Below are 26,896 nucleotides of genomic sequence, written 5' to 3' on the forward strand. Positions count from 1 at the left end.
AAGAAGTTTCTTCTGCTCATCAAGCCTGCATTTATTTGATAAAAAATATATTAAAAAAATGTAATATTGTGATATATTATTACAATTTTAAAAAATTGGTTTTCAATTTATTATACTTTAAATTATAATTTATTTCTGGGATGCAAAGCTGAATTTTCAGGATCATTACTCCAGTCTATCACATGATCCTTTACAAATCACTCTAATATGATGATTCATTATCAAAGTTGGAAACAGTTCTGCTGCTTAATATATTTTCATAACCTGTGATACTCTTTTAGGATACTTTGATGAATAAAAAGTAAAAAAAATAAAAATAAAAATAAAAAAGAAGCAAATGTTTTAAAAATAGAAATCTTTTGTAACAACAATATACTGGTCAGTAATTTGGGGTCACTAATTTTTTTCTTTCTTTTTTTGAAATAAATCAATACTTTTATTCAGCAAGGATGTGTTAAATTGATTTTACGTGATAGTAAAGAAGATTTATATTATTAGAAAATATTTTTTTATTTTGAATAAATGCAGTTCTTTTATTCATCAAATATATTAGGCAGGAGAACTGTTTCCAACACTCATAATAAATCAGAATATTAGAGTGATTTCTAGACTGGATGTCACATGTGACACTGAAGAATAGAGTAATGATGCTGAAAATTCAGCTTTGCATCACAGGAATAAATTATTTTTTAAAGTATATTAAATAGAAAACTATTATTTTAAGTTGTAATAATATTTCACAATATTACTGTTTTTTTTTTCTGTATTTTTGATCAAATAAACGCAGCCTTGATAAGCATTAGAGACTTCTTTCAAAAATATAAAAAAACGTAATGTTTCCAAACTTTTGACCTGTACTGTACATATATATAGTATATACACAATTTTGTAAAGACATTCATACATTTAGAATTTTTGCTTATTATCACTATTATTCACTTATTTGTTTTGTTTGTTGTTTATACAAAAACGAATTGAAAGCATTTAAGCAGAAGTTTAAGAGGTTTTTATAAGTATAACACATTTAGTTGTGTGCCCTAACTTTTGTCTTGTGTTTGTAAAGCAGTGCAGAATGTTCTGGTTAGAGTAACCGTGTCAGTCCGTCATTCAGTACATCCTTCAAAAGTGTGTTAGGGACAAAACACATGATTACCTGAATCTCAAGTATGCTGTACTGAGCAAGCATGCAAAAAATGCCATAAACTATATGTAGTGAGCATAATGTGTGTGCAGACGGGTGTGTGTGTAAACACAAGACGAGCGCTTTGATCTGTAATGAGCACGTGCACGCTAAATACCTCGTACGACGCCGATGATGGGTTAGCGAACCGAGGAAGAATCACACCGATATGTCAATCATGACACTGAAAAACAACAACTAAAAAACAAGCAATGAAAGAAAATGAAGTGAGACGTATGACTGTTTAATGTGTGATGGGAAAAACAATAACAAAATCATACAAGAGCATCAATAAAACGCAAGCTTAAAGGTGAAAAAAATACAATGAACTTGCAATCTAGAAAGCATTTATTTGGTGCAATCCTCATGTTATATGTGTGTGTGTGAGAGAGAGTCACTATATATTCAAGGCAGAGATGCTGTAATAATAAATAAATTGGAAATGTATTTTAATAAAATAAATTGGATTTTAATGGAAAGACAATTTCTGCAAAGACAAGCAGCAAAGAGAAATTAATTTATACCGTCATCATGGGCAAACTGTACGTCATCAGATGCGGTTCACAACCACAATTTAGGCCGTTTTGGCTTTTATACCACTTGCAAACACAGGAACCCGATCCCATTTTCAGGAAGAATCAAGTGCAGCCTCAAATACAGCTTTCAGACCAAGCAAACAAACTGAACGCTAGTGACTTTCGGTCCAAGAGTGTGAAAGGACACTTTCCAGACCTCATGACAAAGAGCAAAGAAGAAATCTCGAGAAACTGAAATACTACCAAATAGAAACATTCATATACATTAGCTTGTCTTTCAGCGACACGTGCATTAAACAAGTTTTGCGTTCAAAAACATGCAACCATTACTGCAGGTGCGTAATGCACACACACACACACACACACACACAGACAGACAAATGGAAGATACATTCAAACGTATATAAATACAGTTCATCAGAAGACAGACAAGACGAGTAGAGAAACCGTACAGAGTGAAAACTATAATATAAGGCATCGGAAACGGGTGCGTTTGGGGAATCGGAGGTAGATAGAAGAGCTTGGGAAAAACAGGGTTGTGTGTGTTGGTTTGCTGGAGGCACAGATACACATTAAGGTGACAGATACGCTGTGGCGTCATTGCTTAACTTCTGATGGAGAGAATTTGGCTTCAAAAGGCATGAAATGACTCCCTTGTCCCTCAAAATGAGCTTTAAAGGTCGTGCTGGTTCAGACAAAGATCATGGAGTACGACGGACACCGGCAGTCCTCGGTGGAAGACTCTCGAACCCACGACCCAGAGCAACCGGGTGCTGACGCAGCGGCCCAGAAGGTCCTGGTGGAAAACACATTCATGTTAAAGAGCGTGTCTGCGTGTGCAATGTGTACCTTTTAGTTAAGCGTACTCTGTTTATTCAAGTAATAACTTATTTTTCTCTCTACACTGATCTCACTATTAGGGCTGGGCAAAAAAATCGATTTTTCGATTAATCGTTTTTTAAAATGTGGTCGATTCAAAATCGATTCTCAAACGCCACGAATCGATTTTTTCCCATATTTATTTAATCTATTACCCAAAAGCCAGTATTAGTTTTCCTCCACTGTTCATAGGCTTGCAAACTCCATTTTATAGCTAATGCTGTGAGATTTTATGTTTGTTTTATCTTAATCATAAAATAACCTCAACTAGTGCTGCACAATTAATCATATCGCAATCGCGATGTCAAGCCTACGCAATGACGTGAATGTCCTGTGACACAGAAAGACTCGAGCTGATATCGTGCGTGCGCACAAGACAGCCCAGAATACAGTTCTCTTTCGTGCTTGAACGAACAATAACACACACAATTATGCCAAAATGTCTTTTTGTCGAGTATCTTCATAACATAAGAGCAGTCTTATGATGAACGTGAATGATGAGGCGCGTGTGAGATCCGCGTCTCTGTTAGCAGCGGTTGGTCTCTTAAAGGGACAGTACACAGTAGCCACTAATTATCTCTGTCATTAAAGTTAATCAAAGAACAAAGGGAACAGATAAAAACACTCACTGCTCTTGACTAAATAACTTTTGTAACTTTAATAAGGATTAGTCTATATATACTTTAGAATTAATGCATCGCAGACTGTTTGATAACTTTATTCAATTTCTGTAGGCCTATATGTCCTACCTAGACAGATAAAATATATGCAAGTTTTTTTTTATGGGTTTATATGAGGATTTTTAACCTGTTTGATCAAGGCATGCGACTGTTCTGACTTGTCCAATTTTCAGCATAAATTTTTCATCTTGCATCAAAACCCTGTCTATTTATTGTATGTTTAATATACAGGTTGGTAGCTCTTAATTTCTTTTTATTAATTAACCACTTCCAAACTTATGTTCACTTTACTTTCTTTTTTTTATTTTATTTTTTTATAAATATAGGATTTGTATTAAATATATAGGCTATTCATTGAGTGGAATCGAAATCGAATTTAGAATCAAAATCGAATCGAGAATCGAAATCGAAAATCGAATCGAGAATCGAAATCGAATCGAATTGAGAGCTTGAGAATCGAAATCGAATCGATTTGTAAAATCTGAATCGATACCCAGCCCTACTCACTATACAGTTGTGTGAGGGTGTGTGTGTGTGTGTCTAAAGGCCCGGTTCACACCAAGAATGATTACTATAAAGATAACGATAAAGATATAGTTCTAAAAATCGTTCTCCATATTAAAGAATAACAGAGTTCACACCACAACTATAACGATAAAGATATGAGGAACGATATCGTTTGGATCACTTTCAGAACGATTTTTTTTTCCAGCTGTCAAACTATAAAACACTGACAAGCCAATCAGAATCCACTCGAATTTAAAGGGCTCTAGTGCATTTAAAATGGCAGACGACATTAGGCGCGTTTCCATTACAGATTTGCGCAAAACTTTTGCGATTTTTTTCTAAATATCGATAAAAAACTATTGCGAAATGACAGCGTTTCCATTAACCGATGTTATGCGACTAAAACGTCATTTTTTCCTCTCGCAATCATGGCAACGGACGTTGGAAGGTTTATATATATCACAGCCACGCACTAGCCATTATTATTATTATTAATCAAAGGAGACGTAAGTGTGTTATCCAAGCATTAATGGCAAAGAAAGACCCTTATACTTGAGAGCGGCACATATGAGGTGTTTCTGGGTGTTTCTCCCTCAGTTCTGCTTCGAGGTCTTGATTGTGGCATTTCTTTGAGGTTTAGAATCCAGTATTTGTGTCATTCTTTTGTCTATTATGAATTTAATAAAGAACTCTGTCTTGTATTCTGTCCAAACACACCACGCCTTCTAAGTCAGGTGACTGTAAATGCGCAAAAACTGTTTCCACTGCAGTTTTGCGAAATAAACATAAAAAAAAAAAAATAGTGTAAAAACTTTTTTGCGATAAATGGGAGTTTTTGCGAAATTGACGTGTTTCCACTGGGCGTATTTTCAATTCGCAATCTCAATTTGCGCAATTTGAAGGGTAATGGAAACGCGGCTATTGTTAGGGAAGTTAATCGCTGAGGTACAGAAACATCTGGTAAAAGACATGTAAACGCAACAAACTGATATTGATTAATTCGAAAGTATGAGTCAAATTTGTCTTCAAAAGATGACAGCTCTCTAATCTGAGTAAAACTCCTCTCGTCTTTTAAGGATATTGTGTACCCAAAAGCCTGTTTTTCTTTTGATGTTTTTGTGTAACATTGTCACGGTTAGCTTAGATAGGAAGATGAAGACAAGCAGATTAAGATCAATATTCATCTATTTTAATGAAAGCTCTCCAAGCGGGCAGACAGGCAGGATAAACATAACCATACCTAACAGAGAGTGAACAGGAGGAACTAAATAGCAAACACAGATGATGGTAATTAACGGGACACAGGTGATACAGATGAACTAATGATGGTAACCAGGGAGACAGACTAGTGGCGGGAAACTGAACAAAGGAGTCCATGAACTTCCATGAACACAGTTAAGTCCATGAACACAGTGGTGACAAACGAAAAGCAGCGGCAGGTCATACGTTTTCGCTACTTTGAGACCGCAGCGCAAGTTAGAATAAAAAGACGGTTATTGTTTGTTGGTGTGGACGCGAATATAGTTATCGTTCTTGGTGTGAACGGGCCTTAAGAGTGTGTAGTCATGCCTTCATTTGCTAGGCTTGGTAAATGTATGTTTTTAGTTATAACTGTGAAGCACTTTGGGCAACAACTTTGCTATTAAATGTGCTATATAAAAAAATAAAAGTTGAAGTACCTGATGTTCAGCAGCCCGTCTCCACGGCAACGGTTATCGGTCGCCATGGCGTCGCTCTGACACTCGACACACACCGAACGTTCGCGGACCAAACCTGCACTCCACGGTCTGACTTTACACGCGGCGCTCGCCTGCTTCACACGCATCTGCACACAATAACTGCAACAGACACAGAGAGAGAGAGGACATTTAGACACATAAAACACCAGTTCCTGCGGTGGAAACGCGGCCTAAATTTCACTGGAAATCTGGCAAACCTGCCACACTCATGATATTCAATTCAATTCACATTTATTTGTATAGCTCTTTTCTAAATACATATTGTTTCAAAGCAGCTTTACAGAAAATGCATGTCTACATTACAATTTAGAGTGATGTGTTATCAGAGGTAACTTATGTATTTCAGAAATGTACATATAGCCTACAAATCACACAGTTAGCTAATAATGTATTAATTTAAACAATGTATTAATTTAAGGCAGAAACAATGAGTTCATTGAAGTAATGAATACATCAATGAGCAAAGACATTGTCTGCACATTGCACGAGACATGCTTGATGATGAATGAGCAAATTTTCTATTGGACTACTTTTATGATATATATTTTTTGTCCTTTTCTGATCTTGACTGGCCGTTTCTATCAGGGTTCATGCAGTTTAAATCCTGGAAATAAGAGGGACATCTAAAATGGTGGAATTAATAAAAATCATGGAAATGTCTATAGTAGATATACATTTATAGTTATGCTTGGCTGTAAAATACAATATTATTGATACAAAAATTGTATCTCTTAAAACTCATCTTTGATCACCAAAATGACACATTTAAACGTTTTTTCCTTGGGAAAAAAATCTTCATGCCTTAAAATATCTTGAATGTAACTCGACACCCTTGCCTCATTTAGTATGCGCGGTTCTATGAATATGCAAATGAGCCCCGCCTCCACTCACTCAGCTCAGAGATCCACTGGTTGACGATCACATGTTGATCTGATTGGTTACAAGGTAGTTTGTGACGTCAGAAACACCAGCGATTTCAAAGCGTGTTTTTGAGACTGTCTTTGGTTCACTGCAGTTTTAAGGAGGAAATACTCAGCAATGCTGTCGACTTATGAATTTACACATGCTTTGACTATAAGCATAATAAAAACACCACATAGACACATAAACAACATTAAAAGCTGGATTTTCACCACAGGGGGACTTTAAAGATTGTGTTTTATTTCCGCTAGGACTCTTAAAGGGTCATTTCACCCGTGGAGACATGAATGTGTATTGAAAGTGGGTCATTTATGTAGAAGAAATGTGAAATTATTTTTGAATTTGGAGCTTTCTAGACTGAGAAAAGCCAGAAAATGTATTTTTGGCTTATGTGGATGAAAGACAACAACTCCCAGAATGCACTTGCTTCGCTGCCCTATAGAGATGTGACGGTGATAATATTCTCCCACCGGTTAATCGACTTGTGACAACACCGGTATTACCGGTTTCATCGTGGGGGTGGGGGGTATAGAGTGACGTATTTTTTTTTTACATGGCGTCAATTCATCATTCGTATTGAGTTTGATTGACATGCGATCTGGCCAATCAAATTCCACCATTTTTGTGCGACAAAGCAGTCAGAAGAGTTATTGATTAACTTCGGTGGATTTGAACTTGGCTTTAACTGAGGCAATCTGTCACAACACATTAAAGAGCCAAAAAAACGGTAGGCCTATTTTATATTTGTTTGACTGACCAAATTTAAAAGTTGAGACTTTGTTTCATATTAAATATTACCTGCTTGGTCCTGTCTTTCAGCGCGTTGTCAGTGTCCTCTATTTTTCACTGCTTGAGATCAGGTTGAGAACAATAACGCCCTATTTGAGGGTATAGGGCGCGATTTCGGATTCAACCACAGTGTTTGAATGGTGGGTTCGTTATTATTCTTGAAAAACGCAAACGCTTATATTAAACATAAAACGTTTATTAAAAAGAATAAGAATACACCATGTAAGGTTACGTTTCAGCACTTCACGAATGGACAGCGACTCTTAAGTATCACGAATGCATTCTCGCGCATTCATGTTAAGTGCATTTTTGTGAAACGCGCGTGGAATTGCGGCGTGTGACGAGCGTAACCTTGCACATAGAGAACGCTCTTAAGAGCTTATCGTTATCGGGAAACCCGGCCCTGGTCTCCGCACTAGCCTAACTGTAAACTATGAAAGCCGTGTGACCGGCCAACCGGTGAAAAAATACATTAAAGAAACTATTCCCTCTGATTTTGTTTCATTAATAAATTTTGACTAATCGCAGCAGTCTCGCATTCGTTTAGAGCTCGTGTGAATTTAACGAACAACCTCGTTCCAACAGAAAACGCCACATGAATTTCACTGCGCTTTATGAACAGTTTTTCTTTTGCGTGAAAAGTTCGCCGGAGATGTGTTAAAAGATTAATTCATGCACACAAGAGAGTGCATTCATGATTATTAGGCTACCGGTATACCAATCCTTGTTCAAGGCCGAAAAGAGAACTCGATACTGACGATGCGCGTCTTTTTCGTGTGTGTGTGTGTGTATGTAGGCTATGTATGTGTGCGTGTGTAATAGGCAGGACTTACAGCGCGGTCTCTTGTTTTGTCACGCTTGAATGGTTGAGCATGATCATACAACGCAACTGGAGACAGAAAATATGGATACTGCGTAATTGCTTTAAAAATTTTTTTTTGCGGTGCTGCGGTGGGCAAGTGATGAAACCGGTGTTGCGACTGAACACCGTGTAACACCGGTAACACCGACTATCGCGCCAAGCCTACTGCCCTACAAGGCCACTCCCAAGCCACGCCTACCGGTAAGACATCAAAAACATCAAGGCAAGGCTAGGCTACGAGTGAGTCTCCGTGACGAGTTTGCCCAAAATGTCCGGGATTCGGCTTTTGCGTTCTACAGTCGCCATTCATCATGTTTACTGTGGCGAGCAGGACGAGGCTGAGGGGCGCGGGAGAATGGCGCGAGGCCGGTGGCGTGATTACTGACGACCGACACCTGTGAGGCACTGTTCTCGTATCTCGCACGGAGGAGCAGGTATTTTCTTAGCAATGGTAAAACACACATCAACCGATCACGCCACCGGCCTCGCGTCTTTCAACCGATCACGCCACCGGCCTCGCGTCTTTCAACCGATCACGCCACCGGCCTCGCGTCTTTCAACCGATCACGCCACCGGCCTCGCGTCTTTCTCCCGCGGCGCTAGCCTCGTCCTGCTCCCTGTATTACTGTGATTACTGATGAGCGCGCCTGTGAGATGCACCGGTCTCATGGGCTATCTCTCACGGAGGTGCGGGTATTTTCTTAGCAATGTTAAAACGCAAATCAACCGATCACTTGTTTAGCATTCATGTAAACATTACATTCAGATTCACCAATCGGGGTGAATTCAGTTAGATTGAAACAAAAGGTGAGCATGTAAACAATGGATGGCGACCGCAGAAAGCAAAAGCTGAATCCCGGACATTTTTGTCGATCTCGACGGCCGGACATGTCCGGGAAATAGAGTATGGTAACCCCTACTACTCAGCTTTCTTCGTCCCTGTTTTCTGCAGGTTTCTGCCGTTGAAATCAAACGCACTCGCACTGATCTGTGATAGGTCTGTTAGCGCATTAGGTCCAACCCCCTATGGGCGGGTTTGAAAGGGTGGATCTAGTGCTTGTAGTCTTAACAGAAATCCCCCCCTCTTACACTTCCTCCTACAATGACGCAAAATGACGATTTTTGCGTCATTGTAGGAGGAAGTGTAAAGAGGTAAATACAGATTTCTCTCGTCTCGGGGGAAAATGAAAAAATGTTGCATGACCATTCAATAGTATGACTGGGTTTCTAACAATGCAAAGCTTAATGCAAATGGGTGAAGTGTCCCTTTAAACACTTTTTGGAATTGTCTCTATATACACTATAATATTTCCTTTATGTGTGCATGTGTGTTTCAGGCAGTATAAGGTTAAAGGTCGGCCTTCCCAAGCTGGATTTAATTAGTGTGATGTGTTTCCTGTGTGGTGTTCTTTCCTCCTCCATGGTCTGCATGTTTTCTCTCTCACGCACACACACACACACACACACACCATGCTGAAACTAAACACCTGTGATAAATGAAAGGGTTTGCTCTGGGATTTCCTGTGTGTGCTGCTTAGAAGGAACCTCAGATAGTCGTTTAATCTCAGTTCATTTGAACCTGCACCTGCTATTTAACTCCTCATTATCTCCTCACTGATCACACGTCGTGTTCATTCTCTTAATGTCCCACACACACACAGACACACACACACACAGATCTAATTTCCTGGCCTCAGCCAGGTGTTACTAAGGTTGTAACAAGGGATATAAAGTGACTTAAGGATGGGCTCGTAAAATCATTTAAATTAAATTGTGGATTTAGGACGATGTTCTGAGAAAACAGAACCTGTGAAAAACGTTTTTTTTGCTTTTAGTATTAATATTTTTAGACTTGTTTTAGATTATACATAAGCAAAACTCAACATTAACAGTCTGTATTTATAGATATATTTGCCGATTAATATATCGGACAAAATTTCTTGGCGGGCCGATAACATTAAAAATGAACATATATATCGGCCTATACCGATATGGTGGCCGATATATTGTGCATCCCCAATTTTAAGGTACTTTTTTGCCATTTTTGGAGATTTACGGCCCCAGTGTCCATTAATTTTCATTGTACACACAACTCTGTTCCCTAAGCTGCTAATTTACTTCAACGTTTGGAACGAAACGAGGGCGAGTAAATGATGACAGGGTTTTCATATTGGGGTGAACTATCCCTTTAAAGTCATGATAAAACAGAAGTAGTGACAGATCTTTTCTTCCATATTGTGACGCACACCCGAGTCTATTGAATTACAGAATAAAAATATTGGATGGGGTCTTGTTCTATGCATCAGTTGTTGATTGGATGTTGAGATGTGGGCGTGGCACTCCGTCTTTTCACTGGAAGTCATTTTTTTTAATAAAATGTATAAATGAATGAATAAGTTCTATAATATTCAACATAGAAAACGAAAAGGCAGAATTTTAATTTCATGCGACTTTAAGGATTACACATCAACCCGTGTATACAAACACTAATATCTTGATGAGACCTTTCTAGGGGTGTAATTATACCCTCATATCACGATCACAAAGACATGAGGTAAAAGGTTAACAAAAAAATTTACTTTAAACTTTAAATGTACTTTAAACTCTGACACTAAAACTCTGAAAACTTTTTTCTCGCACATAATTTTTATTTTGGGTGAACTATACACAATATATTATCACTATCCACGATACATATTATTTCATTTTTGTATTGCGATATATTGTGACACACCCTACACCTTTCTGTAAGTAGTTTTACATTTAGTAATCCAATTATATCCAGACTATCCTTGGATAGTCAAAACACAGATATCCACTACATATCAGGTCTGTATGACTCCTTTCAATAATCCAAACAAACGGCAGCAAAGTTCTAGATCTGAGGGTCACTGTAAGTCTAGACAACACTGTTGATGTCTAAACTCTCTGCACAACCTTCGGTTACAGGGAATGTGTTTGAATTATCTGTAAATGTTCTGTTCTTTTTCAAAACACTGTGTATTTGCCGTTCCATCGCTCTCACCTTTTCTTCTCCTCCTTCATAAGCATGTGCGGCCGTCTCCAAGGGTCCTTAAAGTTCCGCTTGAATGAGTCAGGCAGGATTTTGGCCACCTCTAAAGAGGAGGAAGAGATCAAGATAATGAAAGAGAGCAAATTAAACTCCTCCAGAGACAACGCACAGCACCAGAGCACAAAACACACACACACAGACGTGTATATTGTATTATACATGCCGTTTTTATGAGCTTATATTGCTTGAAAGACACATTTATGGGATATTTGTATGCATTTGTGATTAAAATGATTAAAAAAAACTATCTAAAATAATTATGGGAGGCGGGAGGGAATATATTTGCCAACTTTAGTCTGTAGTCAAACGTCTTACTATGAGATCTCAGCTGAAATAACAGTAATGCTGAACACATCTGCGCTCAAAGACACAGAGGTAGTAAAATGTCTCTGAAGGTGGAATGATTTAGTGCTGATTTAATGCAATACCGATGTGGGAATCCTCATGCACTGACATTGACTTCAGTTCAATAAACAAACGCACATTTTTCATCCTCTTTATCTCATCCTGGATCACACACATTGTTTCAAAAATCTAGTGTGTTGTCTACATAGCATTTTAAGTAGGGATGCACCGATATAAAAATTTTGCCCGGTAACCAATAATCCTTTATATTTGAAAGCCGATAACCGATATACTGGCCGATAAATCTAAATCCAAATTTTTATATAATTTTTGAAAGCCTGATTACAAAAACAAAAGTCTCACCATTAAAAGCCATGTCCCAATCACACAATTATAATGATGTTCTCAGTATAATTTTATGTAGCCGATATGACAGACTTGTGCTGCTTATGTTGCACTTAAAGGGATACTCCACTTTTTTTGGAAATAGGCTCATTTTACAACTCCCCCAGAGTTAAACAGTTGAGTTTTACCGTTTTCTAATCCATTCAGCCAATCTCCGGGTCTGGCGGTACCACTTTTAGCATAGCTTAGCATAGATCATTGAATCGGACAAGACCATTAGCATCTCTCTCAAAAAAAATGACCAAAGAGTTTCGATATTTTTCCTATTTAAAACTTGACTCTTCTGTAGTTACATCATGTACTAAGACTGACAGAAAATGAAAAGTTGTGATTTTCTAGGCTGATATGGCTAGGAACTATACTCTCATTCCTGCGTAATAATCAAGAAACTTTGCTGCCGTACCATGAGTCCAGCAGGCGTAATGATATGACGCAGCGCCTGAAAATAGGTCTAATAGGTTAGACAAACTTAGTCCCGGTCACGTTGGAAGTTACTGAACTGGGGACTATTTTCAGGCGCTGCGTCATATCATTATGCCTAGAGATGCTAATGGTCTTGTCCGATTCAATGATCTATGCTAAGCTATGCTAAAAGTGGTACCGCCAGACCCGGAGATCGGCTGAATGGATTAGAAAACGGTAAAACTCAACTGTTTAACTCTGGGGGAGTTGTAAAATGAGCCTATTTCCAAAAAAATTGGAGTATCCCTTTAACCGTATTTTCCTTTTCTAAGTGATTTAAATCATATTTCAAGCAATTCAAACCATCATGGTGAACAGTGTGCATCTGAAGAGTCTCAGCTTAACAAAATATTCCTTTATTTATCAGCTTTAATATATCGGCCAAATTTTCTTATCGGGTTAATAACGATATATACATATATATAAACATATATCTGCAGATACCGATATGGTGGCCGATATATCGTGCAATCCTAATTTTAAGTAAGGGATAATGTCTTCCATCAGCCTGAAGGGGTTTATTTTGAGAGAACCACTAGCTGGATGTACATTATCCCGCTTATTACACGGCTACTTGCCACATAAGTAAATAATTAGACATGAAATATTGATCTGAGTTGAAATATATTATTATTAGGTCTTTAAATGCAACGCTTCCACGGAGAGAGCAGTTGCAGCGCGGCAAGTTCAAACTAAACGGACATTTAAGAGATACAGTATACAGTCATTCATATCACTTATTACACAGCATTTTGCCACATAAATAATTATGGGGATAAAATATATTGATTTCAGATTAAACTGTTTTAAAATCGTACCTGTTTGTATCTCATAATCCAACAGTGTACAAAACAATAGTCACAAAATGGCAGCAGCTTCGTTTGTATGAAACAAGAGAGAGCGAGTCCACGATACTGGATGGCATAATTAAATAACTGTACACAAAATATTGATTCGACTGAGTTTTAATATTTTATTATCTCACCAAACGCAAAACTTCCACGAAGAAAAAATTCCAGGCGTATAGCGCTGCTGACTTCAGTGACCCGGATGAGCCTGCGTTATCTGTTTTGAGCGGTTGTTATCCGGGAATAACTTAGATTTGACCAATCAGAATCAAGTATTCCACAGAGCCGTGTAATAAGGGATTATATGCATGCTCCCAATGCAAAGTTAGTTTTTATAATTCTGCTTTTTATTTAAATATATTCACAAATTATACTTGTTGCAGTTTCCGTTCACCACTATAGAAGTTTACCTAATGCCTGGTTCAGATTACACGATTTTAGCCCGATTTTGGCACGATCCGTTTGACGTAGGGTGTCGTGGGGATTCGCAAACGACAACGGGCGTCGGGACGCAAGATTCGATCGTTTCATCTCGTATAGTGTGTCATAGTGGGCGACAACCGACGTCGCGTCTAACGGTCCTCCACGACGACGGCGCGCGAGTGAGTAAGTGAGAGTGAGTGAGAGTGTGTGTTCGCGAGTGAGTGAGTGAGTGAGAGTGTGTGTTCGCGAGTGAGTGAGTGAGTGAGAGTGTGTGTTCGTGAGTGAGTGAGTGAGTGAGAGTGTGTGTTCGCGAGTGAGTGAGTGAGTGAGGGAGTGTGTGTGTTCGCGAGTGAGTGAGTGAGTGAGAGAGTGAGTGAGTGAGTGAGAGTGTGTGTTCGTGAGTGAGTGAGTGAGTGAGAGTGTGTGTTCGCGAGTGAGTGAGTGAGTGAGAGTGTGTGTTCGCGAGTGAGTGAGTGAGTGAGTGAGTGAGTGAGGGAGTGTGTGTGTTCGCGAGTGAGTGAGTGAGTGAGTGAGTGAGAGAGTGAGTGAGTGAGTGAGAGTGTGTGTTCGTGAGTGAGTGAGTGAGGGAGTGTGTGTGTTCGCGAGTGAGTGAGTGAGTGAGAGTGTGTGTTCGTGAGTGAGTGAGAGTGTGTGTTCGCGAGTGAGTGAGTGAGTGAGAGTGTGTGTTCGCGAGTGAGTGAGTGAGTGAGTGAGTGAGGGAGTGTGTGTGTTCGCGAGTGAGTGAGTGAGTGAGTGAGTGAGAGAGTGAGTGAGTGAGTGAGAGTGTGTGTTCGTGAGTGAGTGAGTGAGGGAGTGTGTGTGTTCGCGAGTGAGTGAGTGAGTGAGTGAGTGAGTGAGAGTGTGTGTTCGCGAGTGAGTGAGTGAGGGAGTGTGTGTGACTGTGTGTGTGCGCGAGTGAGTGTGTGAGTGAGAGAGCATGTGTGTGTGTGTGTGTGTGAGAGAGAGAGAGAGAGAGAGAGCGTGTATGTGCGATTGAGTGAGTGTGTGTGTGTGTGTGTGTGTGTGTGTGTGTGTGTGTGAGAGAGAGAGAGGGAGAAAGTGAGTGCGTGCATGTGTGAGTGCGTGTAGGCTATGTGAGTGAGCGTGTATGTGCGAGTGAATGAGTGTGTGAGACGGCTCGCGATGACTGGTCGGAAAACAACGTGTAGTCTGACATGTTTCTTGTCCACGACATGACAAGATTTTTAGGAGTCAAAATCGTGTAATCTGACACAGTGACTATCGTAACAGACAAAAAAAATCGTGTAATCGTGTGAACCAGGCATAACTATTACGACATCCACCCTTCAGACACCCTGACATGAGGTCCAGTGCAGTTCGGATGTTGCCTTAGAAGTGAGCTGGGCTGAATCCGAAAGCGCCCCCTAAACCCTCATTCACTATTCCCTACGTCAGTCCACTAATACTGTTCACTTGAAGGAGTGACTGAAAACGAGCGAGTCAATTCAGACAGCCGTTGAGCAAAGAACGGTTGTGCACTCGTTATTGCAGTGCATTGTGGGATTGAATGAGTGCACTCAATAGCATCCACTATGGTTTCGGACACCACTACAAATGGCTGTCCCCTCAAATAACGCCCTATTTGAGGGTATAGGGGGTGATTTCGTATTCAGCCCTAGTCGTATTACCTTTAGCTGCACTGCAGGCCTCAGTGTGCGAGAGACACCCTCTGCGCTGTTTGAGATCGGGACAGGGCGTGCCTCCGTTGCGCGGGGGTGTGGAGACCTGTCGGCTTCGCTCTGTAGTTCCCGTCCCACACACGGAGGAACAGGGAGACCAGGGACCCCACTGTCTGACTTCACAGTCTAAAGCTGCTGAGAGGAACAGGAGAGAGAGGAGCAGACATTTTCTTTAAATCGACCAAATCATTTACATACATTCAGTTATCAGGAGTGAAACGAGGGAATATTAAAGGTATAGCGGAGGATTTTCTTTTTCCGGGTGGATCATCAAGACTATTGGTCCTCCTAAGTGTCAATCATTCTGGTGATATGTTTACGTAAGGCCGTCGTACGTGCTCGTGCACACGATTCACATGATGGCGTGCGCTCAAAACACAGGTTGGGCTTCCCACTGATGCCTCAGTCGCGAAGTTTCTATTTGACAGGTAAAGTTTGGCATGCTATTTGGAGAAATCCATTTAAAATCACTGCTAGTAAAAGTTAATGTAAGCTATGATTAGCTCGTGCATGCTCTCTCGTGCACACGTTTAACAGGCGTTCCCTCTCGGGAGCAGGTAGACGGTAGAGTGTTGCGCTTGTGCATTTTTTCAAAAAGTGGAGAGGGCGGTTCTTTTCTAAAATTCAGGAAAATCCTCCGCTATACCTTTAAAGTATACTCTAAGAACAAACGTTTTGGATGAACAAAAAAATAATGCATCAATCTTTTTGAGTTATGACAACTGCTAATGAAACAACCAACATTGTACATTGACAGGGCTCAACATTAACGCTTGTCCGGGACAGGTGGATTTTTTTTTAATGTAGACCGGCTCGCGTTAGAGTTTGTAACCGTACATCAGTGAGCAGCTGTGTGCAGTGACATCACACACGACCTCATACTACACACAAACAGAGAAGAAAGCAAGCGACGTCGAGTCTAGATCTCAGTAACACAGCTGCGCTCTCATGTGGGGGTCAGAGGAACACAAGATCCCCGACCGCTTCACAAGTCTGAAGATTATTCCTGTGGCACATCCCTAAAGTGGCTGCAGTGCTTGTGTCCTGTATTGAGGAGAAGGAATAAACATTTAGGTTTAAGGTTCACTCATTATTACTATTATAAATCTCGAATAAACTAAAGCACATTTTCACCAACTAGGAGAAGTTAAATGTCTTGGTTGTCTCTCCATAACTGATGCTGACTTCACTACTCTTACTATTCCTGCCATAGAGAGATATGGTTAAAGTAGTAAGAGTAGTAAGCTAGTATGCGGTACCGAATTTAGCATGAGTAAATATCACAAAATAAGTGCGTTGGTTTTGTTTGTTTATTCAGAAAGTGTTTTGCGTAATAAAGCTTAAAAAAAAAATTGCACTGTAAAAAAAAAAATTTTCCCCAAGTTGTGAATAAAACAGATTATTGCAAGAAAATACTTGTCAGTCTTTAACGCTTCAAAATTTTCTGTTTAATTCAATGTGTTACATGCCATTTTATTTATTTGTGAAATGTACTAGCAATTTCTGAGTGAAAATTGTTTCCTATACAGTGTACCAGCTAAAATAAGACGCTAATGGAGTGCTATGATTAGACTGGATACTATATGTTCCCAAAAAGCAGTTTTAGAGCAAGTCTTTAGGATTAACTCTATATATAGCCCCTTTCACACAGCGCATTGAACCCGGCAAATTGCCGGAACGCCTTCTGTGTGAACGCAAACACGACCCGGGTTTAATGCCGGGATTGATGCCGGGTTGGGGACCTAGTAACATTGCCGTGTTCAGTCCCGGGACGCGCGCTGTGTGAACAAAAGCCGTAATAATGCCGTGTCGTAGTGATGGCGCTGAAGCCGGGATCGTTCGCCAGCTGTGAAACGGTACGAAATGCGCAATTTTATGATCGAATCAGAGAAATAAATGCACAAGCGTGGTTCCTCGAGAGAGAAATCGCAGCTCATAAGCAAACTGAAGACGCTGCTGAGACAGTAAGTCACATCGATGTCACGTGTCTTTCCGGGACATACACGGGTTGTGTGTGAACGCGCTCTCTGATTCCGGAAAATCACTGGCAGTGTGAATGAACCAAAATCAAATGAACCCGGTCAAATCCCGGGTCACTTTATCCGTGTATTTTCCGGAATCTCTGTGTGAAAGGGGCTTATGTGACATATGCTCATGTTATCCACCGGAACATGCCAACCACACGAAAACACATGCAATCAGGTGTGTGCACATGCACGCATAACTCACACGCATGTACAGCACACACACACACACACACACACACCGTTCTCACAAATGTAGAGCACATGCAGACTGCAGCTGTAAACCACATAGAAATACTGATGTACAAAATACTGCACTAATACTATATAAAACAAAAACGCACATCAGTACACACTCAAGGAGCAAATAAAACCAAAAACTTAATTATAATAGACCAATGAATTTGTTTGTTTGATGATGTGCACTCTAGATTCTTAAAAACTCTGTAAATCTATTTTTTATTGCTGTTTACAGGCCGTTTGACCCTCAAAGCAGTAAATAATACTGGGTTTTCCACTACTGGTGTATAAATGGACTACAGAGTTTCATAACAGAAATCCAAAGCACATTTAAAGTTGTACGACTCTCCCAGCCCTACAGACTTATGTAAACCATATAACATTTGTATAGCAATTTAAAAGGAAAGTCCACCCGAAAATTAACATTCTGTCATCATTTTCTTTCTTTTGCGAAACATAAAAGAAGAAATTTGGAAGAATATTTGTAACTGAACAGACTCGATTCCTATTGACTTCCATTATATTATATTTTTGTCCATATAATGAAAGTCAGTGGGAACCGAAGCTCTTTAGTTACAAATATTCTTCCAAATTTCTTCTTTTATGATACCCAAAAGAAAGAAAATCATACATGTTTTGAATGTTTTGGTGTGAGTGAGTGGAGGCGGGGCTAATTTGCATATTCATAGAACCGCGAATGAGGCAAGGATGTAGAGTTACATTCAAGCTATTTTAAAACGTTTAAATATGTCATTTTGGTGTTCAAGGATGAGTTTTAAGGGGTAAAATGATTGACTACAGGGGGACTTTATCTGTATAATTATGTTGATTATATGGATGTGATATTTTAGTTCTCCCGACCTATTCTATGGTCATTATTTAGCATTGTCGTTTAATATTTTAAAAGTTGCCATTATTGTGATGATTCACTTGCTAAATCTAGATGGGGCATTTAACTTTTTTTACAGAGGAAAGTAAATCTACCTGTAAGCGTTACAGGTTTGACAACGCAAAAGTCATGCTGATCCATGAACACACACAATTCCCTCGTTGGGAATCACTGCTGTATTTCATTCATGTCGTTCTGACCTCACGGTTGGTTCGTTCTCATTCTTCTGTTCTTCCGCACCAGAGTGACATATCTCAACACAATGAACGCAAACACACTCACAAACACACACCTCCATACAAAGGCCCTGTCAAATTCCCCACATTCCCCTGCATTAGTTCTGCAGATATGCCTCGTTCCCAGTTCCCAGAAGCCTCCCCTCGCTCCGACCGTCACTGGTGGTCCTAAGGGCCGACAGATTTTAATTTACATTTACCCTTATGCATTTGGCAGATGCTTTTATCCAAAGCGACTTACATTGCATTTCAAGTTACACATTTACATTGTTATCAGTTCTTGCTTTTCCTGGGAATCAAACCCATGACCTTGGCGTTGCAAGCTCCAACGCTCTACTCTTTAAGTTACAGGAAACCTTAATCTCGCTCACACTCTCTGGGGTCACCAAAGGTCACGAGTGTCCTGATCAGGTGATGCGCTTACCTACAATTCTTTAATATGAATATGTAAATCAGAATGCTGAAGTGTTCAGACACAGTTACGTTTTTTTTTTTAATACTTGAACCAAATGATTTTCATGACATTCGGGTCCATTAACGGGTCTTGAACACCTGCATTCTTCAGACACTCCGGGCCCTATCTTGCACCCAGCACAATTGACTTTGTACACCGACTTTGTGCATGTATCATTCCTATTTTGCACCCGACGCACAGCAGACTTTTCCCTCCACAGACGCATGCCGGTAAATTAGGGAATGAACTTGCGCTCCCAGGGGCAGATCAGCGAAAAGAGGCGGCGTGTTCCGGCGCAAACGTTCCCTGGTGCTATTTTGCAGTTCCAGAAAACAATTCCGCCACAGACCAGGAGAAACCTCCTCTAAAGTCAGTGGCGCATTGCGCATGTTATTCAGATGCTATTTTGAGGGCGCATGCTTGGCCATAATGCAGCGTGTGCACAACGCACACACACTTTGATTCTCTCATCTACACAGACGCAGCAGTTTTCATTTTTGAAAATCATACATTATTACAAGGAAAAATATTCCACACGAGGGAAATCATTGTGGTGTCCATGAAGATGTGAAAAATAGGCATAAATCTAGCTTACACATTTACCCAAGTTATCATACGCCTGTTTAACCGAAGCTAATTTGGGTGTGTTTCTCCATCCCCAATGTCACTTCTCTGTGTTTTACGGCCCTGACGAGAGCGTCGGTCTCCTCGGCTGTGAACCGCTCCTGGCAAATCCGCCGTTATAATAGCAATCCGCCATGGAACAAGCGCGCCTGCTCTTAAAGGGAATGTGAGATGTCGCTCTGATTGGTTTATTTCACGTTACGCCCAAACCACACCTATGAGTAATGAAGCGACTTCAGACCAACACATTTTAGATTTACGTCGGGGGCAAGAGTCATTTATCCCGCCGGTATAACAGCAACAACGCCCGAGATCCGCCCACAAAGCTACTTGCGTTTCTGATCGTTAAAATAGGGCCCTCCATGTGTTTCCAGTAACACTTTACAATAAGGTTCCATTTGTTAACATTAGTGAACAACATTAGTTTACATGAACTAACACTGAAAAATACTTCTAATGCATTAATTTCAACATTCACTGATATAGTATTACAAGCAAAAGTTGTATCTGTTCAAGTCCCCCTATAGGTGAAAGTCCAGCTTTTAATGTAGTTTATGTGTCTATGTGGTGTTTTTAATCTGCTTTAAGGACAAACCATGTGTAAATTCATAAGTCGACAGCATTGCTGAGTATTTTCACCTTAAAACTGCAGTGAACCAAAGACAGTCTCAAAAACACGCTTTGAAATCTTTTATTTATAAAGCACCTTTAACACAACTCCTGGATGACCCAACGTGATGTATAATATACGTAAAGTCAGACAAAATAGAAAAACAATACAAACAATACAGTAGATAAGTTATACCTGGTTAAAAGCTATTGAAAATAACTGTTTTTCAAGAACTGTGGTTCCTTTTAAGGAATCAGTCTAAAATAATCAGATTCATCAATGAACTAAAAGAATAAGGGTGTCACGATTCTCCAAATACTCGATTCGATTACATTTTTGATTCTAAAGTCACGGTTCGATTCGATTCTCGATTTGTTTGATTGTAAGAAAAATTGCATCACAATAAGTGTATTGTGATTGTCACTAACATTTTAGTAACTAAACTGAATTTTATTAGGTTTAGTGACAACATGTTACAATGTTTACATGGTACAATTTCTGGTAAGCTACGCTTTTTTATTTTTTATTTTTTTATTTCAATTCAATTCAATTATTGTGATTTGATTTAATATTGACTCATTTGGATAAATATTAGGTAGGCTAAGATAGGCGTTAATTTGTCTCAAGAAAAAAAAAAAAACTCACCTAATGCTGTAAACATACAGAGAGCCCTATCAGCTGGTAGTAGGCTATTATTTAAGGTTAAAAATAATTAAATATAATGCGTTTTTTTTATTATAATAACAACTTTATTTAATGATATAAGTAAAAAATATAATAAATATGTAATATAGAACACATATTTAGCAAAATACTCTCTATAGCTCTTTTTTTTCTTGCCAACTACGTGCTATAGCCTATATTTGTTACGAAACTGCTCCAAGACACGAAGGTAGAGGATCCAAACGCAGCTTTATTGTATGGGGCAATCCAGAGGCGTAATCCAATGTACAGGCAAGGGTCATACACAGGTAGGCAGTCAAAACAAAGAAACAAACAAACAAAACAGGCAGGGACCAGAGGCAAGAGAGTAATCCAGGAAACAGGGCAAGATAACCAAAACCAAGAGACAAGAAAACCAGGAGAATGCTTAGTAATGCAGTGTAACACTTAAACAAGACTTTGCGGTGAGTGAATGAATGAACATGGTACAAATAGACTGAGACTAACAGGATGATGAGACACAGGTGAATGCAATCAGTGAATGAGGTACAGGTGAATGTGATCAGTGATAAGTGATGATGAGTCCGGGCAGTGAGTTATGGGAAATGTAGTTTGTGAGTGATAATAGTCTTATGTGGAGTGCCCTCTGGTGGCTCTCAAGGGCACTCCAGCTGGTGACCGTTACAATATTATGGTCAGTAAATGGCTTTCCTGAGGTAAATGTGACATAATTGTTCTCCATCTATGTTATTGACCTCTTCACGCTGATGAAAAACACTGATTGATCGATATTATGTATGAGGAATATACATTTCGGTAAGTTGTAGTCTACTACTGTATCTTTCAACAGTGTTCGTGTTTTTTTACTATTAGCTAGAAGAGATGATCGGTTCACGTGCGCTAGGGATCTGTCACGCACGTAACATTTACAAGCGGCAAAACGGTATTTATTGTTTGAATTTCGTAATAAAATTGACAGAATCTGAGAGCTGAGATTTTTTTTATATCATAAAGTAACCTGCTCTAGTCTGTCGGTCTCCGTGTCCTCTTTGCTTCGCGATTTTTCTGTGCGTGAGAAAATGGATGTGTGGCGTGAGAGCGTGTGAAAAGTGTTGATTGCGTGTGTCTCACGATGAATGCGTTTGACACCCTTATAAAAGAATCATGAATGAATTCCTATTCCTGCCTAAAATGTGGAGGAAAATATTACAGAAATCTCTAAAATATTTGATTTCCACACAAAAATGTTTAAGCAAAGCTGGCAGTGAAAAACAGAACAGGAGTCAGACTGTGAAGAGCCAAAGCAACACACCTGCGCACGCATTCACTGTGTTAATTAACAATAGACTCGTCAGGAGATGATGTGGGAGGACAGAGAGGAGCCAGAGCAGGAACTTGTGTTTTTCCTCAAGATGACACACCCATGACATAAAAAGTGAAAGAGAGCAGATATCCAGATCACTCAGTGAGGTAACACAACATGTACACCAGCGTGTTCCTGTTCATTGTTCACGCACGCTCTTATAGGATATGCATTGACGTCACTTTCCCGCTGGATCACACTCCCTCAGCCGGACTGAGTGGCAGAAGAGCTGCGGAGTGACTGGATTTAACAGGGGAAACTGTAAAATAATCGATTATCAGTTTAAACTAAAGGTTGGACTCGATATAAAGTTCCTTACAACTTACCAAAGATCCAGTGATCATGGATATTGACATGTAGCTGGAATCATGTTTCCTGACATTTATATGAGCCTGATTTCAACGCCGGGGAAAAACATAAAGCAAATTTGCCAGTGAACGCTTTATATAAATACAATATAGGTCTAAATCCATGTGATCACTTATATCAATGTGATATATATCATCATATCGCCCAGCCCTAAAACTTGTATAATTTTTTTGTCCTTGTTTATTTAAAAGCATCCAATTATGCAGAATATACGATGGTTAATATTTAATTGATTTGTCAATGCAATATATAGGGTGTGATTTTACCCCTAAATTCAGCATACTGACACAAAATCATAACAGCAAATCCACCTTTCCAGTTGTTTCTGTGAATCGCAGCGATCCATTTGCTTCTCTGTTCTTTATATTTCGGCAGTCTGTAAAAATATACCTCAGATTTCTTGTCAAATCTAGTTGTACAGTCAATCTCAAAGCTCTTTCCCGTTTTAGATGTGTTTTGTGTGTTTTTCACAGAAAACAAAGGCTGCCGCTCAGTGTTTCTCCCACTCAGTGTGTGTGACCGCAGTCACTCCAGCCGACGGTGACGCCAAACGCATACACACTATTCTCTCACAGCACGCGGGTGTTTACGAGGGCCACCAAACCCTCGGCAGATATTCCTCAGCATTCCTCCGGTTTCAGGAATCTGTCACAGAGACAAAAAACTCTGTCCTGAGACGCATCAAACAGACTCGTGTCAACAACACACTAACCTCACAGCAAAGACAGCGCAGTATAAGCCACATCTTTCACCATCCATCAGAGTAAAATCAGAGTTCAAAACTGATCTCATATGCAAACCGTGAAACCTTAATAATAATAGTAATGAGGACTGGACGTCCCTTGAGGTGTATGATGTGACAGACTGCCAAAAAACCTCTTAATCGCATTAAAATAACAGTAACTTACAGCCTCTCATGGCCCAGTGTTTCCCCTACCATTATATAAGGGGGCGAATATTAGGCAGCATTTAATATTCGAACCTGTTATGGGCATTATTTTTTTGTAAATGTGTTTGCTTGTAAACGTTGTTTTCAATTCAGATTCCGAGGCTTTTTCACGCCTGGTGAAGTTGTGAATCGCGAGCTCATTAGCAAGGCTATTATTGGTCATCTGGGCTCCTGTAGGTGACGTTAGTGTCCTTTTATCGCCTATTTTGTATACCAAAACAATGGCCGCACCAACGCCTACAACAACCACGGCTGACGAGGAGTTCGAAATCTACACACCTGACAATTTGAAAAGCAACGTGTGGCGCTACTTTGGGTTCCCAAAGAAACAGGGAAAAATCACGAGTAAGGACAAAGTGATGTGTAAAATATGTAGAACCAAACTCACATACCACGCGACGACCAGCAACATGAGAGCCCATCTGTCAACACTACATCATCCCGGCAAGCTGGAAGAGGAAGAGGAGGAGGGGGAGGGATCGGGGGGCGAGGCAGGCCAGAATCGACTCCATGCTATCTCCGTCAAAATATTATTAATAAATATTTGAATATTAATATTAATAAACAAACGAACTTCAAATATGATTTTTGGGCAAAAGTCAAAGCCCTATAGAGCTGGTAAGTCCCGCCCATCCGTAAAACCCCAAGTGGACCTCTAGGTTGAAAAATCGTCAATGCAAGTGAATGGGAGAAAATAATTATTTTCTGGTCCCGTTTGAATTGTGCCATGAATTGAACATATGTTGTCTGTGAATTTTTTATATAATTTTTCATGTTACGAGTTTGACAGTATATGGTATGATTCTTTGGCTAGCAGTTGTGGAAAAGACATAACGAGAAAGACTATATGTCGCCTATGTGACGTCACCCCATAAAGTTGACTTACCCGTGGTTTTCGCCAACTTCAACGATTTTGTCCTCTCCCTGAAAGAAGGCGGTGAAGTGCACCAAAGACACAGCCATGTTTAGCAGGATCCGTGAGCTAGTGTCCGTGTGCGAGTGCTGGTGACGTTTCAAACGCGTCGAGAGTTGTAGTCCTCAAAGTGCTCTCACACAAAGTCTAACCGTATCAAACTTCTACCCGCTAAATTGTAACATTCTTCACACGAAAGATTATATAAAAAATTCACAGTCAACATTATGTTCACATTCATGGCACAATTCAAACGGGACCAGAAAATAATTATTTTCTCCCATTCACTTGCATTGACGATTTTTCAACCTAGAGGTCCAGTGGGGATTAGCGGAGGGGGCGGGACTTACCAGCCCTATTGTATAGCCTTATGAAAAAAGAAAACACACGAATATCGCGGTTGCTGCGGTTATTTGCATTCCTCTGCAGTTGGCTTGTCAGTACTACAATATTGCGGTTATCGCGACAGCCCTACCGTCACTCGATATATAATGTGAGCCGGTCCTGTCTAAAACCAAACCCTCCGGAACACAGTCATTGTGCTGTAAATGACCCACAGCCTTGAACAACAGAATCTAGAGTCAGATAACAGCAAAGACTGGGAACAATTACTGGGAACATCAAGAGCAGCTTTTAGATGAAACCTGCTCCAGACTCGAGAGAGAAAGGGGAAGAAATGGGTTTCTTTATACCTCAATTCCTGCTTTTCCTTTCTATTCCTACACTCTCAAAACTGTGTGTTTGTTCAGTCCATGTGGCTGATGTGGCGTCCTTCTTCATGAAAAACACACTGCTGTATTTTCAAACACACACACTTTATAATACAACTTATTATATTTTAGTAGGTAATAAATATTTCTTCTTTTTTACTATGTGTTGTATTATTATATCGGTGCATTTGTTTCCATTGTTATATTGGTCCAAAATCAGTGTGAGAAACATTCTTTGATTATTTTTAATGAGATTTTACGATTTTAATTCTTACATTAAAGATTTTTAATCATCTTGGCATCAATGGCTGTGTGGTTGATTGATGTAACTTATTTATAGAAAATAAAACTGATATGAATTATTACCATCTAAGCCATTTCTGAGCAAATGCATGAATATCAAGATAAATCAAACGTGGAAAAAGAAATCTAAAAAATACTAAGCTTTAGCAATATCACCCAGCCCATACACACCCAAACACACATATAAATCCGCTTAAGGGTTCAGAGAGCTGTTTTTCTTTTAGAAAATATTTTGCATATTTGTTTTCCTCAGCTATATATATCAAGTCTGCTGCTGAAACACACACACACACATGGCAGTAATCATGAGTAAGGGAGTGAATGTCTGAATGAATCAGATCAAGCTGTTATTTGGAGACATGTACAAACCAAAACCAACCGAATCCCTGCAGTCCAGTCCAATATTACTCATAATAAAAACAATCCGCACAGCGACGATGCCGATGACCGATCACAAAGACAACAGTACACCTGCCAACAATATCCCGCTTGGACAGAGAATCAGAAGAATAGATAAGTGAACTGTTGACTTTATTTGAGCTCTCTGAAACGAAACAAGGGATGAAGTGTGTTTAAGTTTTAACCTCTTAACGCTCTTTTAATTGCATTTTTTCCCATCACATATTTTAGTAATCTAATCATCATAAATTAGGTATCATTTGAAAGCTTAAAAACTAAAAATATATATGTTTTGAAATTGGACATTGCGTTAACCCTCTGGTGCCCTTCGCATGGCAGTCTAAAATTACCAAATTTCAACTAAATTAGTTCAATAATTCTTCTTATTTAATAATTTGTATTTTATATAAATACATTTTGGTACTAAATTATAATTATGGAATAGTTGTGATCCATTTACTACCTGTTAGGTTTAGGTTATTGCTGAAGAGAAAAACACACTGAAAGTTATAGTTATAGAAGTTTAAGTTTATTATTATGAAAAATGTATAAAAACAAATTATTTAAAATTTTTATATGAAATATAAATTTTCTCTAAAACTGAGAAAATCAAAGCTATAAATCTAAACAAGCTGTGATCCAAATTTGAGGTTGATATCTCAAAAATTGAGCTTTCAGTGAGATTTTGTTTGTGCGCAGTACCAAACGCTTCCACTAGATGAAATTCGTGTGAAGAAGTGAGAATATTTTTTTCAGGAAAATTTTACCTTTTCGAATCATGTCCATGATTTTTGTATGTGT

At 39.4% G+C, this 26,896-nt stretch overlaps 1 protein-coding gene across 2 annotated transcripts in view; it reads right to left on the minus strand.

Annotated features, from left to right (window-relative positions):
• Positions 1 to 419: 419 nt before the first annotated feature.
• The window catches only part of LOC307173459 (somatomedin-B and thrombospondin type-1 domain-containing protein), a 34,421-nt gene continuing 7,944 nt past the window's right edge, over positions 420 to 26,896 (minus strand). The window contains exons 2-5 of one of the 2 annotated variants that reach the window (XM_079896597.1): positions 15,299 to 15,484; positions 11,119 to 11,209; positions 5,462 to 5,620; positions 420 to 2,512 (exon numbers count right to left, since the gene is read on the minus strand). In XM_079896597.1, coding sequence (XP_079752723.1) covers positions 2,407 to 2,512; positions 5,462 to 5,620; positions 11,119 to 11,209; positions 15,299 to 15,484 — 542 coding nt within the window. In that variant the 3' untranslated portion in view covers positions 420 to 2,406. The remainder of the gene's footprint in view (positions 2,513 to 5,461; positions 5,621 to 11,118; positions 11,210 to 15,298; positions 15,485 to 26,896) is intronic. The other variant, XM_079896598.1, reaches the window with a different exon arrangement.

This window comes from Squalius cephalus (assembly GCF_949319135.1).
Source record: "Squalius cephalus genome assembly, chromosome: 16".
Lineage (NCBI taxonomy): Eukaryota > Metazoa > Chordata > Actinopteri > Cypriniformes > Leuciscidae > Squalius > Squalius cephalus.